This window comes from Bubalus bubalis, chromosome 3, assembly GCF_019923935.1.
Source record: "Bubalus bubalis isolate 160015118507 breed Murrah chromosome 3, NDDB_SH_1, whole genome shotgun sequence".
NCBI classification, from domain to species: Eukaryota; Metazoa; Chordata; class Mammalia; order Artiodactyla; family Bovidae; genus Bubalus; species Bubalus bubalis.
The window spans coordinates 150,609,530-150,626,297 of NC_059159.1; the positions used below are offsets into that span (position 1 = coordinate 150,609,530).

At 43.0% G+C, this 16,768-nt stretch overlaps 1 protein-coding gene across 2 annotated transcripts in view; it reads left to right on the forward strand.

Annotated features, from left to right (window-relative positions):
- Positions 1 to 16,768, forward strand: part of SHC3 (SHC adaptor protein 3) — a 192,285-nt gene that overhangs the window by 121,858 nt on the left and 53,659 nt on the right. For both annotated transcript variants that reach the window (XM_006064072.4, XM_025282118.3), the window contains exon 6: positions 7,605 to 7,656. In XM_006064072.4, coding sequence (XP_006064134.3) covers positions 7,605 to 7,656 — 52 coding nt within the window. The remainder of the gene's footprint in view (positions 1 to 7,604; positions 7,657 to 16,768) is intronic.

The window sequence follows — 16,768 nt, forward strand, 5'->3', positions numbered from 1 at the left end:
GTTAGGTTTGAGACCATGAGGATTAACTCCCATAGGTAGATTATTATAAACAGTGGGGCAGTGTAAGCAAGAACGCACAATCTCTCGAGCAGTCTCTCTGGGAATTTGGAATTGATGTCTTAAAGCAGTAGCGTATTGATGATGAAGTGAGTGAGAGGCTCTGGCCTCCTCAATCACAGTAGCCACTGTATTTCTGGTTAACAAGTCAGCCAAATCATTAAAGGCATTTAAAGGGCCAGGCAATCTGGAATGAGCCCGAATGTGTCCAATGAAAAATATTTTTTTTTCCAAATTTGTTGCTGTAACTTAGTTAACAAATGAAATATGGTAGTTTTATTTTCAGGCAAAACCGCAGTTTCAATGTGTGGAATCAGCCTGACCACATACTGAGAATCAGAGTAAAGATTAAATTCCTCATCTGCAAACATAGCAAAAGCCTCTATGACTGCTGTTATTTCAGCTCTTTTAGCTGAAGTTTTTTGTGTTTTTAAAACTTTTTGGTGATTTTTAGTAACTATGGAGGCTTTACCATTTGCTGACCTGTCAGTAAAGGCTATCTGAGCATTTGGAATAGGAGACTGTTTACATCTGACAGGAAAAATAACTGGATGCCTGGATATAAAATTCAGCAAAACATGTGAAGGAAAATGATGCAAAAATTTTGACCAAAATAGTTTCTTATAGTAATCTGCCAATTTTCAAACATTAGAAGCACATCAAGTTGTTTTTTATTATATGGAATTACAATTTCTGATGGCTCTTTACCAAATAATTCAATGTTCCGCTTTTTTTTTTAATATCAAAGTAGCTATTAATCCTAGATAAGAAGCCACTACTTTTTTAGTTTGAGCGGGAAGATGGACCCACTCTAGGGAGCCGTTTTGCCATAAAACCAATTTTTTGCCTGGCTTCCCCAATTACACCTATGGGGGTTTTATGGCAAAGGAATTGTCAAGCAGTTGTCAATTTAATTTTTTAATTTTTAAAATTTACATTTTAACAACATGAATTTAAAGATATGTTAATTTAGGTCTAATGTTTAGTTTAGGTCTTTGTATAAATTTAAAAAATAAATGTATAACCTCCTTATCTCATTTTAGTATACAGATATACCTAAATGTAAAATGTATTTATATAGTTTATACTTGTTACCATATAATATATATAAATCGATATACTTGAATTAATCTTTATAATTAATATATTAATATATATATTACAGCAATACAATACGTACACAGCTAATACCAACCAACACAAACCAATGTACTGCAATAATACATGTCACACATATATAATTATACGGTATATAGAACATATATCATCACAGCACATCAATCTATACCAATTAATATCAGCCACTCACACATTATATTACTGCAATACATATTCAATTATACAGTATATATATAATATGCATATATGGCATACATATTTATATACAAATTAATCAAGTATAGATCTATAAATAGAATTAGGTATACCTTTATTATATTTTATTTATACCCATACCTAACTAGGCAAACTGTAATTATGTAAATATATTTATATTATGTATTTATAACAACATATAAAGTATTGTTAATTGTACCGCCTGTTGACAACTAAGAAATTGAGAAAACCCTTCTCTGAGTATCTCCTATTTGAGACAGCACGTCCCTCCCCCATAGGGTAAAGGGGAGCATAGGAACTACATAGGGTTGGAAAGTTTCACAGGTATCCTCAAACTTCCAATCTAACATTTTTGAACTTTTAACTACTGTGGGGGCTTGAGGGCAAATGAAACAAAATTTGACTCTTGAAATCTATCAGGGCAACTTGCCAATCATCAGTATTTTGTAAAAGACTTGCAGTTGATCCTTATTGAGTAAAATTATTATATTTGCTACTTTTTTTTAAAAAGTTCTACGCTTCTTTTTTCCTCATTTTATAATTAATTGTGCCACCAAGCTGGGATAAGATAAAACTATTTTTCTTGGGGTCACTGATAGATGGAACCAATGGGCCTTTTTGTCACAAGCGCCTTGTAGGTGTATGTTTTGTGGCAAGAATAATTTAATCTCATCTTTTGGTAATATTAATCCTAATTAACTGATCATTTAAAGTCTCATCTACTTTAACAAGAGCCGTCTGTCTCATTTAGTCAACTTTTTCTTAGAACTGGAATTAGGATTGCTTTTTAAGTAATCAAAGGCTTTAAATCTGCAGTAGTCAGTTTTAAATGTGGGCGTATCCAATTACTGTCTCCTAATAATTTTTGGAAATCATTTAAAGTTAGTAAACAATCTCTACGCTTCAAAGGGGCAGTTTTTAAAACTTTTGGCAGACCTAAATATGAGAAGCAAGTAAAGAGGTGTTGCACAACATCTTTATAAGCTTCTCCAGTTATTGTTTTGTAAACTAAATCTGGTCTATAGCTTTTTATATGACAAGTAACCATCTAACTTTGCCTGAATACTTCCAGGGGAACTCACTACTCCAAGGTTTTAAACTCTCCCTCACCTTTTTTTCTACAGCATTCTCACTCCGCTTTCTCTAATCCCACCAACTCATTTTCAGTAGTATGTGTTGGCCAGGAGCTGGGTCAGTCTTTCCCAGAAATGTTAAGAGACGTCTGTTCTTGTGTCTAATAGCCCTGACATTTTACTTTTTTGAATTAAAAGATCTTTTAAAGGCCTTGGAGCTGTAATTTTCTGCACCCAAAAAGCTAGATCACTAAATCCAAATATTTTGTGGCTCTTAGCTTGAGAAGTCAAGTTTTTTCCTGTCTGATAAGGTAAAAGTAAAAACTGTGTTATTCTTTGACCTTTATTAATTTGCAGTTTTGGTAGGCTGCGAGATCAAAACTAATTTTTCCAATATAATCAGAATCTACTACACCATGTACCACCGAATTTTTTTTTTTTTTTTTTTTTTTTTTTTTAAGAAAGCGAGCTTCGCCCTAGCACAAGTCCTACAATGCCCTCAGGCAGGGGGCCAGCCACTCCCATTGGAATTGGAGTAACCAGCTAGTCAAGGGTTAATATTGTTGTTAAATCCCCTTACGGTTTTTCTCTTAGCCTGGGTGAGACCCCCCTGAGGGGGTTTTTTCCAAGGAGCACGCTCTGCATATCGTGCAGGCAGTCTGTTTTAAAAGCTCCACTGTTTAAAAAACTTTTTTTTTTTTTTTTTTTTTCAGGCTTAGGTAACACTTTGAGAGGCTTTGGGGGCAAAGTGGGGAACTCTTGAGCCCTGAAAGGCGCAAACGGAGGCGGCGGCGATGGCCTTAAATCAGAAAGTGGTGGATAAGTTTTTTGTTTTTTAAAGGTTTGCGCAGAGCGGGAGGGAGCTCGCCAGGGCACCTGGTCACAGCGTCTCTTACTGTCTTTCTCTCTCTCTTCCTGCCTTTCTCACTTTTTTTTCACCCTTCTTTTTTCGCTACCCTTCTTTCCTTCGTTTCTTTCTCTTTATCCTCTTCTCTTCCTTAATTTTTTTTTTCTTTTTATCTTTTTCTGTTATCTCTTTTTTTTAACTTCTTTTCTCTATCTTGATGCGTTCCCTGATTCCTTCCTTCTCCGTTCCTCTCTTTTTCAGTCTTTAGCTCTTTCTCTATCTTTACATCTTTCTCTACTTTTTTTCCTTTTTTACTTTTTTTGTTTTGTTTTGTTTTTATTTTTGCTTGGGTGAGGCCCCCCCCCCCCCAGGGGTTTTTCTGCAATGAGCAGGCTCTGTATATTGTGTATTCTTTAAAAACTCCTTTGTTTAAAAGAATTTTTTTTTTTTTTTTAAATCTTTTTTAGCCTTAGGCAATGCTCTGGGAGGCTTGGATGTAAACTGGGGAATTCCTAGGCCCTGGGAGGTGCAAGCGGAGGTGGGGTAGCTGCCTTAAATCAGAAATTGTTGGATAAATTTTTAAAGGTTTGTGTAGAGGGGGAGGGGGCTCGCCAGGGCGCCCGGCCGCAGCGTCCTGTAAGCCCTCTCCTTTGTCGGGAGGTAGAGCACAGTCTCCCTCCTTTTTTTTTTTTGTCAATGGCAGAAAATATGATCTGCGCAGAAGGTGGAGACCCACTACCATCCACCGCTATAGCCTCTCCCATAGGCTATCCCACAGCCTCATGACGAGGGTCCAGAACATTTTTAATCATATTTATAGCATAAGTTTTTAGTTGTTTTTTACCTTCACCCAAGTATCTAAATTAACAGTAGCCTCTTTATCAGTTTGAAGATTACTTGTATAAAGAGTTGCCATTGTTAGTTTCAGTGTTACCCATGTCAGAAAATTAAGTATAATAGAAGATAAAGCTTTTAGCTTTTAAAAGATCAGGCTTTTCTTTGGCCTTTTAACTTCAGAAACCGTTTTCTCTAAGTCTTCAACACTTTCAACACTTCCCACTCCTCAGCCCTGTCTATCCTACAGGGGGGTCCGCGGCACCCTTGAGTGGGGTCCTAGCCGTCCCGAACATTGGAAGGACAATAGGGGCTGATGACCCAGATTGTCCCGGGGGGGAAACAGAAGGCTGATGACCCAAACTGTTTCGAGGGGGGAGCAGTAGAGCTGATGACCCAAACTGCTCCGTGGGGGAACAAGAGAGCTGATGACCCAGTTGTTCCGAGAACGGGGGAGCAAAAAGGGCTGATGACCCTAATTGCAGGGAGCTTACCTTCGAAGTCCCTGTTCAGGCGCCACCTGCCGGGGACCAGCCCCGGCTGATCCAGGGTATTCGAAGGAGAGACGGCTAGGCGAGGGTCAGGGAATAACTGCTTAATTACACTTTAATTAAGGATACAAAGAGTAATAGAATAAGGATAGCTCAGTGAGGAAATTCAGTGGAGAAAAGAAGCTGAGTGGCTTGGTTTACGCGGAAAATCAATATAACCCGTGACACCAGGTTAGCTCTGACCACGGAGGCCGCAGGCGCCCTCTCGAATAGCGGAAGGTGCCCCACCTTAGACACCTTCTCGAGTGGGTCTTAGAAGCCCAGGCAAATAAATGGTCGCAGAGGACATCCGCGCTCCAGATGGACGCTCAGCTGGAATTTGGGAGAGAGAGTGACATGGGGAGACCAAGTTTCAGTGAACAAGGCCCGCACTTTATTTTCCAAAGTAGTTTTTATACCTTAAGTTATGCATAGAGGATAATGGGGGAAGGGGTAGAGTCATGCAGCAAGCCAGGCTTTTTCCTGTAAACTTATCATATGCAAAAGTTCAGGTGATAGACATCATCTTCTGGCCCGGAGGCCTGTTAACATTTTAAGAAACTTATCTTTCTCTAAAGGTGATTATTCCAAAGTCAGGCGCCAGCCTTCCAAAAAGCATTGGACAAAGCTGCATTTTACATTTCTATACACCCATTATATCAATCAATACACTGCCAAGGACACAGTAGGTAAGGAGTATGAAGACTTAGCAGCAAACTGGCTCAACAAGTGAAAAAAACCCTTCACCAATACAATTTCTAATTAATCTTTTAACTACTCAAAGGAATCTGTGTTTAGGCAGTTTAGAACATCTCCTGCCTCTCACAGTTGGGAGGCTCTGAACAATCACATGTGGCCGGAAAAACCTATTCAGGCAGGCTAGAGGATTTCCAAAGGAGTTTGTAGGTTAAACACTGTCACACCCAGGAATTATTAACTGGAGCTGTAAGCTAACTCTTTTTCCAGAGAGAGGCAGTGGGAGACAGCCCCCCGTAAAGTCAGAGGTGTAGGTGAAAGTACAAAGCAGAAAGTAGGCAGACTCTGGTTTTGGGGGTAGATGCTCGAGAATTTCCAGGGGGACTCCTGAGGCTCGATCCCGCCTTTGCGTATGCCGAGCCTCCTTCCTCATGACCTTTGTCATGGGTGGAGTGCCTCACGCTGGCTCTCAGCAGTGATAGAATTCCAGTTGAGCTATTCCAGATCCTCACTCAATATGCAATGTGCCGGCTCCCAGCAGTTCTTCTTCACTTTCTGCCATAAGGGTGGTATCATGTGCATATCTGAGGTTATTGATATTTCTCCTGGCAATCTTGATTCCAGCTTGTGCTTCACCCAGTCCAGCATTTCTCATGATGTTCCCTGAATATAATTTAAATAAGTAGAGTGACAATATACAGCCTTGACATACTCCTTTGCCTATTTGGAACCAGTCTTTTGTTCCATGTCCAGTTCTAATTGTTACTTCCTGACCTGCCTACAGATTTCTCAAGAGGCGGGTCATGTGGTCTAGTATTCTCATCTCTTTCAGAATTTCCCACAGCTTATTGTGATCCACATAGTCAGAGGCTTTGGCATAGTCAATAAAGCAGAAATGGATGTTTTTCTGGAACTCTCTTGCTTTTTTGATGATCCAGCAGATGTTGGCAATTTGATCTCTGGTTCCTCTGCCTTTTCTAAATCCAACTTGAACATCTGGAAGCTCATGGTTCACATATTGTTGAAGCCTGGCTTGGAGAAATTTGAGCATCACTTTACTAGTGTGTGAGATGAGTGCAATTGTGCGGTAGTTTGAGCATTCTTTGGCATTGCCTTTCTTAGGGATTAGGATGAAAACTGACCTTTTCCAGTCCTGTGGCCACTGCTGGTGGTCCAGTGGTTGAGAATTGGCCTGCCAATTCAGGTTTGATCCCTGGTCTGGCAACTGAGCTCACAGGCTGCAGGGCAACTAAGTCCACATGCTCTAGAGCCTGTGCTCCACAACAAAAGAAGCTCCCTTAATGAGAAGCCTGTGGACAACTATCGAGTAGCCCTTGCTTGCAGCAACTATAGAAAGCCCACGTGCAGCAATGAAGACCCAGTACAACCAAAAAAAAAAAAAGAATTCAGAGAATTGTTGGTTCCTCTGTTTAGAAACTAAAATCCACATGGTTGCCTAGGCCACTTCTGAGATCATCAATTCTTCTGTGTGCCAAGTAGGTGAATCAGGAAGGGGACTTATATTTCATGAGTAAGGGGGAGACTTCTCAATAGAATTCAAACTTTGGAAACATCTCAAAAGGATTAAAATCAGTCATTAAGTCATCGTATCTCACCCACCCATTAGGGGTATTTGTAACCAATCTTTGAACATCCAGTTCTGATTTTCTCAGTGTGGCCCCCAGATCAGCAGCAGCAGCAGCAGCTGCCTGGACGCTTGTCAGAAATGTACATTTTGGGCCCTCAGCTCAGACCTGCACAGTTGGAGACCCTGGGGTGGGGCCCAGCAATCTGCGCTACAACAAGCCTTGCGGGGAACTCTTGACATCAGCTCAGATTTGAGCACCATTGTTGGAGAGCTGATGGCAGTGTTTCTCAGCCCTGGTCCATAACAGAATTATCTGTTTTGCTTTTAAAAATTCTGATGCCTGGGGCCCACATCCACTCTGGTTATATCAGATTATCTGGGAGCTGGGACTCAGCGATCAGTGTTTTTACATCTCCTGGGGTGATTCAACATGTTGAGTACCTGGGCCTTCTAGGTCCTTGCTGTTCGCAGTGTGAGTGAGAGCTGTCTGCTGATCTCTGGTGATCCCTGTCCTGCATACAGTTCGAGACATGTCCTTTAGCTGGTCTGTCGTTTGGGCTGCTCTTGGTATCTGAGCTGCTGTGTACACGATGCATCTGCTTCACCTGTGATTAGTGATGTGACATCTCCTTTTTCTTTCACAGGACACAACAGACTACGTTGCGTACGTTGCTAAGGACCCTGTTAATCGCAGAGGTAAGCTGTGTGTGACCTTTGTCATTTCTCATTCACATGCAGTTGGGCTTAACATTGGATACAAGTTGGTCTTCATGATCTCAGCCCTCTTCACCTGCACGAACAAGTGTTCTCTCGTACTGTCAGTGATAATTGAGCTTTACGGGCAATGAAGTGTGACGGCACACCTGGCTGGGTTAGGAGACACTGGATATCTGAGAGTCTGAACCACACATCTGTATAGGAGACACTGGATATCGGAGAGCCTGAAACACACACCTGTATCCAGACGGCTAGCACTTGGTACACCTGACCTGTGCAAGGCAGCTCCCACTTAGACTCTGAAGGTGGACTCAGTTACACCTGAAGGCTTTACAAGCCGCTGGCCTCCTGCCCAACACCATCTCCTCATTTGTCCACTGCCAACTGTTTCACACTGCTCTACATGGCCCTGGAGGCCAGTGTCCAAGCTCAGGGCTCTCCTCTTAAACCCCGCAAAAAATGCTAGACACGGGCCTCAGACACAGGCTAGGTAGGGGATTTGAAGGATCAAGTACTTCCCATCCTCATGGACCCTGTATTCCTAGACCTTCCCTTCCTACCCACTATCCCATCAGTTACAAACAGTGCCCCCATCCCTCCTGTGTTAACAGGCTTGGGCCGGTGGGCTGAGTGAGGGTGCTACTCTTGAATTCCAGGCAGCCGCCAGGTGGCGCACGACTCCAATTGAGAACTCATCAATGACACCAGTGGGGCTTCTAACAACACAAAATGGCCCTTCCCTTCACCACCCATTGGTTCCCCCCCTCCTCTCCACTCTACCCCAGAAACCAAATAAAATTTCCTAGTTGGCTTTGCAAAACTTTTGTCTGTACACACACACACACACACACACACACACTTCTTCTAAAATTTCAACACAGATGTGATTTTGGAATACTGTTTTCCCACTAACCTTGGGGGAGGGGGATGTGGCAGGCTGTACCGCATTCCAGAGTTATACTGGTTGAAGTTCTTCTTTTATTTTTGTTTGTTCCAAGTTAACCTCAAGTAATCCTAGACTTTCTTTTGATATCTTTAATGGTTCCTAAGTCAATGGTTCTTAAAATGAGCTATATTTTAAATCACCTCAGTTCAATTCAGTTCAGTCCCTCAGTCGTGTCCGACTCTTTGTGACCCCATGAATCGCAGCATGCCAGGCCTCCCTGTCCATCACCAACTCCCAGAGTTCACCCAGACTCACGTCCATCAAGTCAGTGATGCCATCCAGCCATCTCATCCTCTGTCATCCTCTTCTGCTCCTGCCCCCAATCCCTCCCAACATCAGAGTCTTTTCCAGTGAGTCAACTCTTCGCATGAGGTGGCCAAAGTACTGGAGTTTCAGCTTTAGCATCATTCCTTCCAAAGAAATCCCAGGGCTAATCTCCTTCGGAATGGACTGGTTGGATCTCCTTGCAGTCCAAGGGACTCTCAAGAGTCTTCTCCAACACCACAGTTCAAAAGCATTGATTCTTCGGTGCTCAGCTTTCTTCACAGTCCAATTCTCACATCCATATATGACCACTGGAAAAACCATAAGCTTGACTAGACGGACCTTCGTTGGCAAAGTAATGTCTATGCTTTTGAATATGCAGTCTAGGTTGGTCATAACTTTTCTTCCAAGAAGTAAGTGTCTTTTAATTTCATGGCCGCAGTCACCATCTGCAGTGATTTTGGAGCCCAAAAAAATAAAGTCTGACACTGTTTCCACTGTTTCCCCATCTATTTCCCATGAAGTGATGGGACCAGATGTCATGATCTTCGTTTTCTGAATGTTGAGCTTTAAGCCAACTCTTTCACTCTCCACTTTCACCTTCATCAAGAGGCTCTTTAGTTTCTCTTCATTTTCTGCCATAAGGGTGGTGTCATCTGCATATCTGAGGTTATTGATATTTCTCCCGGCAATCTTGATTCCAGCTTGTGCTTCTTCCAGCCCAGCATTTCTCATGATGTACTCTGCATAGAAGTTAAATAAGCAGGGTGACAATATACAGCCTTGACGTACTCCTTGTCCTATTTGGAACCAGTCTGTTGTTCCATGTCCAGTTCTAACTGTTGCTTCCTGACCTGCATATAGGTTTCTCAAGAGGCAGGTCAGGTGGTCTGGTATTCCCATCTCTTTCAGAATTTTCCACAGTTTATTGTGATCCACACAGTCAAAGGCTTTGGCATAGTCAATAAAGCAGAAATAGATGTTTTTCTGGAACTCTCTTGCTTTTTCAATGATCCAGCGGATGTTGGCAATTTGATCTCTGGTTCCTCTGCCTTTTCTAAAACCAGCTTGAACATCTGGAAGCTCATGGTTCACGTATTGCTGAAGCCTGCCTTGGAGAATTTTGAGCATTACTTTACTAGCGTGTGAGATGAGTGTAATTGTGTGGTAGTTTGAGCATTCTTTGGCATTGCCTTTCTTTAGGATTGGAATGAAAACTGACCTTTTCCAGTCCTGTGGCCACTGCTGAGCTTTCCAAATTTGCTGGCATATTGAGTGCAGCACTTTCACAGCATCATCTTTCAGGATTTGAAATAGTTCAACTGGAATTCCATCACCTCCACTAGCTTTGTTCATAGTGATGCTTTCTAAGGCCCACTGGACTTCACATTCCAGGATGTCTGGTTCTAGGTGAGTGATCACACCATAGTGATTATCTTGGTCATGAAGATCTTTTTTGTACAGTTCTTCTGTGTATTCCTGCCACCTCTTCTTAATATCTTCTGCTTCTGTTAGGTCCATACCATTTCTATCCTTTATTGAGCCCGTCTTTGCATGAAATGTTCCCTTGGTATCTCTAATTTTCTTGAAGAGATCTCTAGTCTTTCCCATTCTAATTGTTTTCCTCTATTTCTTTGCATTGATCACTCAGGAAGGCTTTCTTATCTCTTCTTGCTATTCTTTGGAACTCTGCATTCAGATGCTTATATCTTTCCTTTTGTCCTTTGCTTTTCGCTTCTCTTCTTTCCTCAGCTATTTGTAAGGCCTCCTCAGACATCCATTTAGCTTTTTTCATTTCTTTTCCATGGGGATGGTCTTGATGCCTGTCTCCTGTACCATGTCATGAACCTCTGTCCATAGTTCATCAGGCACTCTATCTATCAGATCTAGGCCCTTAAATCTATTTCTCACTTCCACTGTATAATCATAAGGGATTTGATTTAGGTCATACCTGAATGGTCTAGTGGTTTTCCCTACTTCCTTCAATTTTGGTCTGAATTTGGCAATAAGGAGTTCATGATCTGAGCCAGAGACAGCTCCTGGTCTTGTTTTTGTTGACTGTATAGAGCTTCTCCATCTTTGGCTGCAAAGAATATAATCAATCTGATTTCAGTGCTGACCATCACCTAGGGAGTTTTAAAAACCCCAGTGCTCAGGCCTCAAAGCAGTGGTGCCCATGCTCAGTCAAGGCTGTGAAATCAGGCTCTAGGGACAGACCCTGAAGGAATATACCCCCATGCAATTTGAGTTAGGGCCATAGACCCATACAAGCTATTGTCTTGTTTCACAGGCAGAAACCAGCAGTGCCTTCTGCCCACAGTGCCTTTTCAAAGTCATGGATATCAGGATGTATTTCACATGCGTGTTGGTTTCTAGACCAGCTCCCCCTTGGGACCTGTGTGCAGTGCTAGTGTGGAGACAGTTGCCAGACCTCTGTGCTATGCTGCTGGTGTTTTGATGGTACCATCAGCCAAGGGGTCCTTTGATGCTTTGTGGGAGATGTTCACTCTTTCTTTCCAGTTATTTGTTGCCTGTAACACAGCTTTGTGGGTTAATGACCATCATTTTAAAAGTATTTTTTGATATATTGTGTCACGAGTCCAGGCAGGGCTCAGTTGGCCAATTTTTCTGCTCTATGTGGCATCAGTGGGGTCTTGGGTGGTCTTTGGCTGGTAGCTGGCCTGGTCTAGAAGGGCCAGATTGATTTCATGTCCATGCCTCATACATTGGCAGGAAGGACTAGAAGTCTTCGCCAGCAGGGTCCTCCTCCCTCTGCATAGAGTCTCAGGGTCCCTCCAGGTGGTTCCTCCATCAGACAAGTAGGACGCCCCATGTAGCAACTCTGGGCTCCATGATGCCAATGTGGACACATCCAGTGGAAGGCCAGGCATGGCTCCACCTCTGTCATAGTTTACCAATCAAAGCAGTCCTAGCCAGCTCAGATTCAGGGGACAAGGGAACCAGACCTGCCCTCCAACAGGAATTTGTAGCTTTCTTTATCCATCACATCTCTGTCCCCACCCCTGCCACCCCCACAAACACACACATACAGGGAGCTACGGCCTTCTGCGAGGCAGTAAGTGAAGGGAGGAGGGTTGCATGAGTCCAGCTATGAACAGTATCTCAAAGTCAGCTTTGCCTTCATCCCATGTATGTCCACCCCATCACTACCTCCTTCCATAAGATGCTGGTGGAGGGCTCCCCTGGTTGCTCTGTTCTTCCTCCTCCTCCTGGAATTTAAGTTCCAGGAAGAGAGTTTAATTTAGTAAGAATAGCCTCTGACATGTAGGAGTTTTATTAGCAAGATATTCTGGGAGTAAGTGTTCTTATTTGGACTCTTAGATAGCCAACTCCTCACACAGTGACCCCAGTCAATATGCTAGGGTAAGCCTTGTAGCATTGTGGTTCCCTGGCTGCCGGCAGAGCTCCTTAGAATGGACAGATATCTGGTTCTACATCTGGAACTCAGAAAGTCTTCTGTTAAAATCCTACAGAGATAAGTCAGAATCCCCCACCATTATCATTCATCTTTTCCTCATTGATTCCTGCTTATACATTCCTGTGTGTGTTTTGGTTAATCCAGAAGTATTTACGGACCAGCATCTATATTTTTCTCTCGAGTATCAAGAGTCCATGGCTTATCTAATTAATCTGGTGGAAGAGTAAAGGATCTCTGACCCAAGTCATTAAGTTCTATGGTAACCACCACTACCATCTCGAGGAGATAAGCGTTGCAAATGAGCAAGTTTCATGAAGTCAGCAACTTATCATTGAAAGGCAAAGCCAACCAGGAAGGAGGTCTGGAAGGTAATTCCTGATATATGTAGGGTAAAACTCTCAACAAAGCAGGCTTTGCAGAATCCTAACATACCATTTTCACAATGGAATTTGGATTATGACCCAATGACTCCCATCCCCTGCAACCTAATGTCTTTTGGTTCAGGATGGACTGTCTGGGTCACAAAAGTAGCTAAAAGATAATGTTCTGCTTAGACATATGGCTGCCTGCAGGTGGCTTGTATTCCTATAACCTATAAGCACAGTAGCATCCTGGTTCAGGCACCCACTGGAGCTCCTGAACTTGCTGTAGAATGTCTTGCGGTGTTGACCTGATGGCAGAGAGCCCTCTGTTCAGCTTGTATAGCTTCTAATCCCAGGGTTACAGGTTGCTTTTCCCCGCAGGGTTTCCTGAATAAGGGGAAATGTGGTGAATGGGCTCGAGAGGGAAGTCCCCCGTGGACTGCTGCTCACGCGACCACACTTCCTTCTTCAGGCTGCTCTATTAGCTCACAGTCATTTCAACCCTGTATTTAGGGCTCCTCTGGCTTTGGACCAGAGGCCCCAGAAGGTAACTTTGTAGGTTACCTTAACTTTGTAGGTCCCAGAAGATAACTTTATGGTAGAACCTCACAGAGTATGAGCTCCTTAAATAATAGAGCACTTCCTTTGACTTTTCCTTCCCTAGAAGCAAAACCTCATCACCTCATTTTAGGTGAAAGCAATGATTTGTTTTTTTTTAAGCCAGGAAGTTAAATTTCATCAAATAACTCAGTGGTGGGAGGTTAATTTTCCTGTGGGCGAATGATTAGGTTGTTGTTTCCCTTATCTGGCTATTGTCAACAGTGTTTTTTTTACAAACAAACCAACCTTTGGGCTTTAAATATGCTGTGCAGAAGACTCTGAATATTTCTCCCTAGCCCAGAAAGTCAGACTTTCAGACTTTGGCTGAAAGTCAGACTTGTACCAGCCTGTTGCACATCTCTGCTCACAAGTCTCCTAGGCCCCTCTCTGTGATAAGCCATGAGCTATGTCTTTCCTCCCTCCATAGAGCTTTTCTCACTCATCACGATGTGAGCTGATCCTGGTCTATCTGCTGTCTTGTTTCCTATGATTTTCTCCCACCTCCACTCCAGCTCCACTGCTTTCTGGCTCATCCTTGAACCTGCCTCAAGGCCTTTGCACCTGTTAACCCCGTGCCTGTGACATTCTTACACTAGACCTTCCCATGGGTCACTCCCTGACTTCTTCTAGGCTTCTTCTGTGACATCACCTCCTAGGTCACCTTCCCTAGTCATCCTATATTTTATCCTATACTGCTGCTGCTGCTGCTAAGTCACTTTAGTCGTGTCCAACTCTGTGCGACCCCATAGACGGCAGCCCACCAGGCTCCCCCATCCCTGGCATTTTCCAGGCAAGAACACTGGAGTGGGTTGCCATTTCCTTCTCCAATGCATGAAAGTGAAAAGTAAAGTGAAGTCGCTCAGTTGTGTCCAACTCTTAGCGACCCCAATGGACTGCAGCCTACCAGGCACCTCTGTCCATGGGATTTTCCAGGCAAGAGTACTGGAGTGGGGTGCCATTGCCTTCTCCATTATCCTATACTGTCATCCTTAATTTACATTTACATTATTGTTTTTATGGTTGTATTGGTTATCTGTGACTGTGCTGTGCTTAGTCGCTCGGTTGTGTCCAACTCTTCACGGCCCCATGGATTGTAGCCTGCCACATGGACTGTAGCCTGCTAGGCTCCTCTGTCCATGGGATTCTCCAGGCAAGAATACTGGGGTGGATTGCCATTTCCTCCTCCAGAAGATCTTCCCAACCCAGGGATCAAACCCAGGTCTCCTGCATTGTAGACAGATTCTTTACCATCTGTGCCAGCAGGGAAGCCCAGAAATACTGGAGTGGGTAGCCTGTCCCTTCTCCAGGGAATCTTCCTGATCCAGGAATTGAACTGGGGTCTCCTGCATTACAGGTGGATTCTTTACCAACTGAGCTACCAGGGGAGCCCTGTGACCACTGGAACAAATTACCACTAACTTTGTGACTTAAAGACAGCAAAAGTTGCTCTCTCATAGTTCTGTAGGCTCAGGGTCTAAAATCAAGATGTGGGCAGGACTATGCTTCCTCTGAAGGTTCCGGGAAGGAGCCTTCCTGCCTTTTCCAGTGTCTGGTGACTCCAGGAGCCCTTGGCTTGTGGTTGCATCACTCTAGTCTTGGCATCCGTCTTCACATCATCTCCCCCTCCTCTGTGTCTGTGTCATCTACTCTTCTGTCCCTTATAATAAGAAACTTGTCATTGGATTTAGGGCCCATCCTAATCCAGAATGATCTCATCTTGAGGTCCTTAACTTAAGGACATCTGCAAAGACCCTTTTACACAGGTTCAAGAGGTCAGGATGCAGACAGGGCTTTGTGCAGGGGCACCATTCAATCCATGCAAATGATGTATTTTTCCTTTCTTATTTTCAGTGTCTACCCTCTCAACTGTCAGCTTCATGACAGTGGGACCGTTTGTTTCTTGCTGTATCTGTAGAGTATAGGCTACGGCATGGTACACAGTTTATGTTCAACAAGTGTCTACTGAGTGAAGTCTCCAGCAGATATTTTGTACATTTGCCCGTGCTCACGTGCAAGAATGTTCTTAGGGATTATACCTCTGTGACAAATCACTGTTTTGGGACATCTTTAACTTAAAAAAAAATGGTTATTTCACTTTGCAATTCCACAAGTGGCACAGGAGGACTCCTTGGCTTCTTCAACACTTGGCATTTTCAGGTTTTTAGATTCCTGCCAATCTGAGGGGTGCAAAATTATGTCCTTATAATTTTAGTTTGCTGCTCTAGGGCTAGAACACATATTAAACTCAATTTTAAAATGTTTATTATTTTTATTGGAATATAGTTGCTTTACAGTGCTATGTTTGTTTCTGTTGTACAGCAGTGAATGAGCTGAGCATATACATACGTCCCCTCTTTCTTGGATTTCCATCCCATTTAGGTCATCACGGAGCATTGAGTAGAGTTCCCTGTGCTATGTGTTAGGTTCTTATTGGTTATTTACTTTATACACAGTAGCATACATACGCTACTTCTGTTGATGGACATTTAGGTTGCTTCCATGTCCTGACTATTGTAAATAGTGCTGCAGTGAGTACTGGAGTGCATGTATCTTTTTATTTGTTTATTTCTTATTGGGGTACAGTTACTTATGATATCGTGCTAGTGTCTGTTGTACAATGAAGTGAATCAGCTACATGAACACATCTAGCCCTCCCTCTTGCATCTGTCTCCCACCCCACCACATGCCTGCCGAGCACTGAGCTGAGCTCCCTGTGCCATACAGTGGCTTCCCCCCAGCAGTCTATTTGACACATGGTGGTGCAGATGTGTCAGTCCTCATTTTCCAATTCATTTCATGCTCCTTTCCCACCCTGTGCCCACATGTCTGTTCTCTATGTTTGAGTCTCTATTCCTGCCCTGGAAATAGGTTCATCTGTACCATTTTTCTAGATTCCACATATATGTGTTAATATGAATTATGGTCTTCTCAGAGTATATGCCCAGGAGTGGGATTTCTGGGTCATATGGTAGCTCTACTTTTAGTGTTTTTAAGGAACCTCCATACTGTTCTTCACAGTGGCAGTATCAATTGACATTTCCACCAATAACGTAAAAGAATTCCCCTTTCTCCACACGCTCTCCAGCACTTATTGTTTGTAGATTTTTTGATGATGGCCAGTCTGACTGGTGTGAGGTGATGCCTCACCGTGGTTTTAGTTTGCATTTCTCTAATAATTAGTGATGTTGAAAACAACTCTTAATTAAGAGCATGGGAGCCGAATCTTGACATTCTTACCTGTCTTGGATTAAAAAATCTGAAACAACGAGGAGCATGTGAATAAGTGAACACGCTAGAGTTGACTGAAAACTATGCTTGAGTTTGTAGCCTCCAGCTCTCTGCTAAGAATTCATTGGTGTTCAGTGTTCCTTTTAAGGGGTGAGAGTTATCAGCCCACTAGGAGAAAGAGAGAGCAGTCATTGTTTGGTAGGGTATTTTTCTGATTGGCCAGTGATTCCAGATGTCTCTGAGATTCCCTGT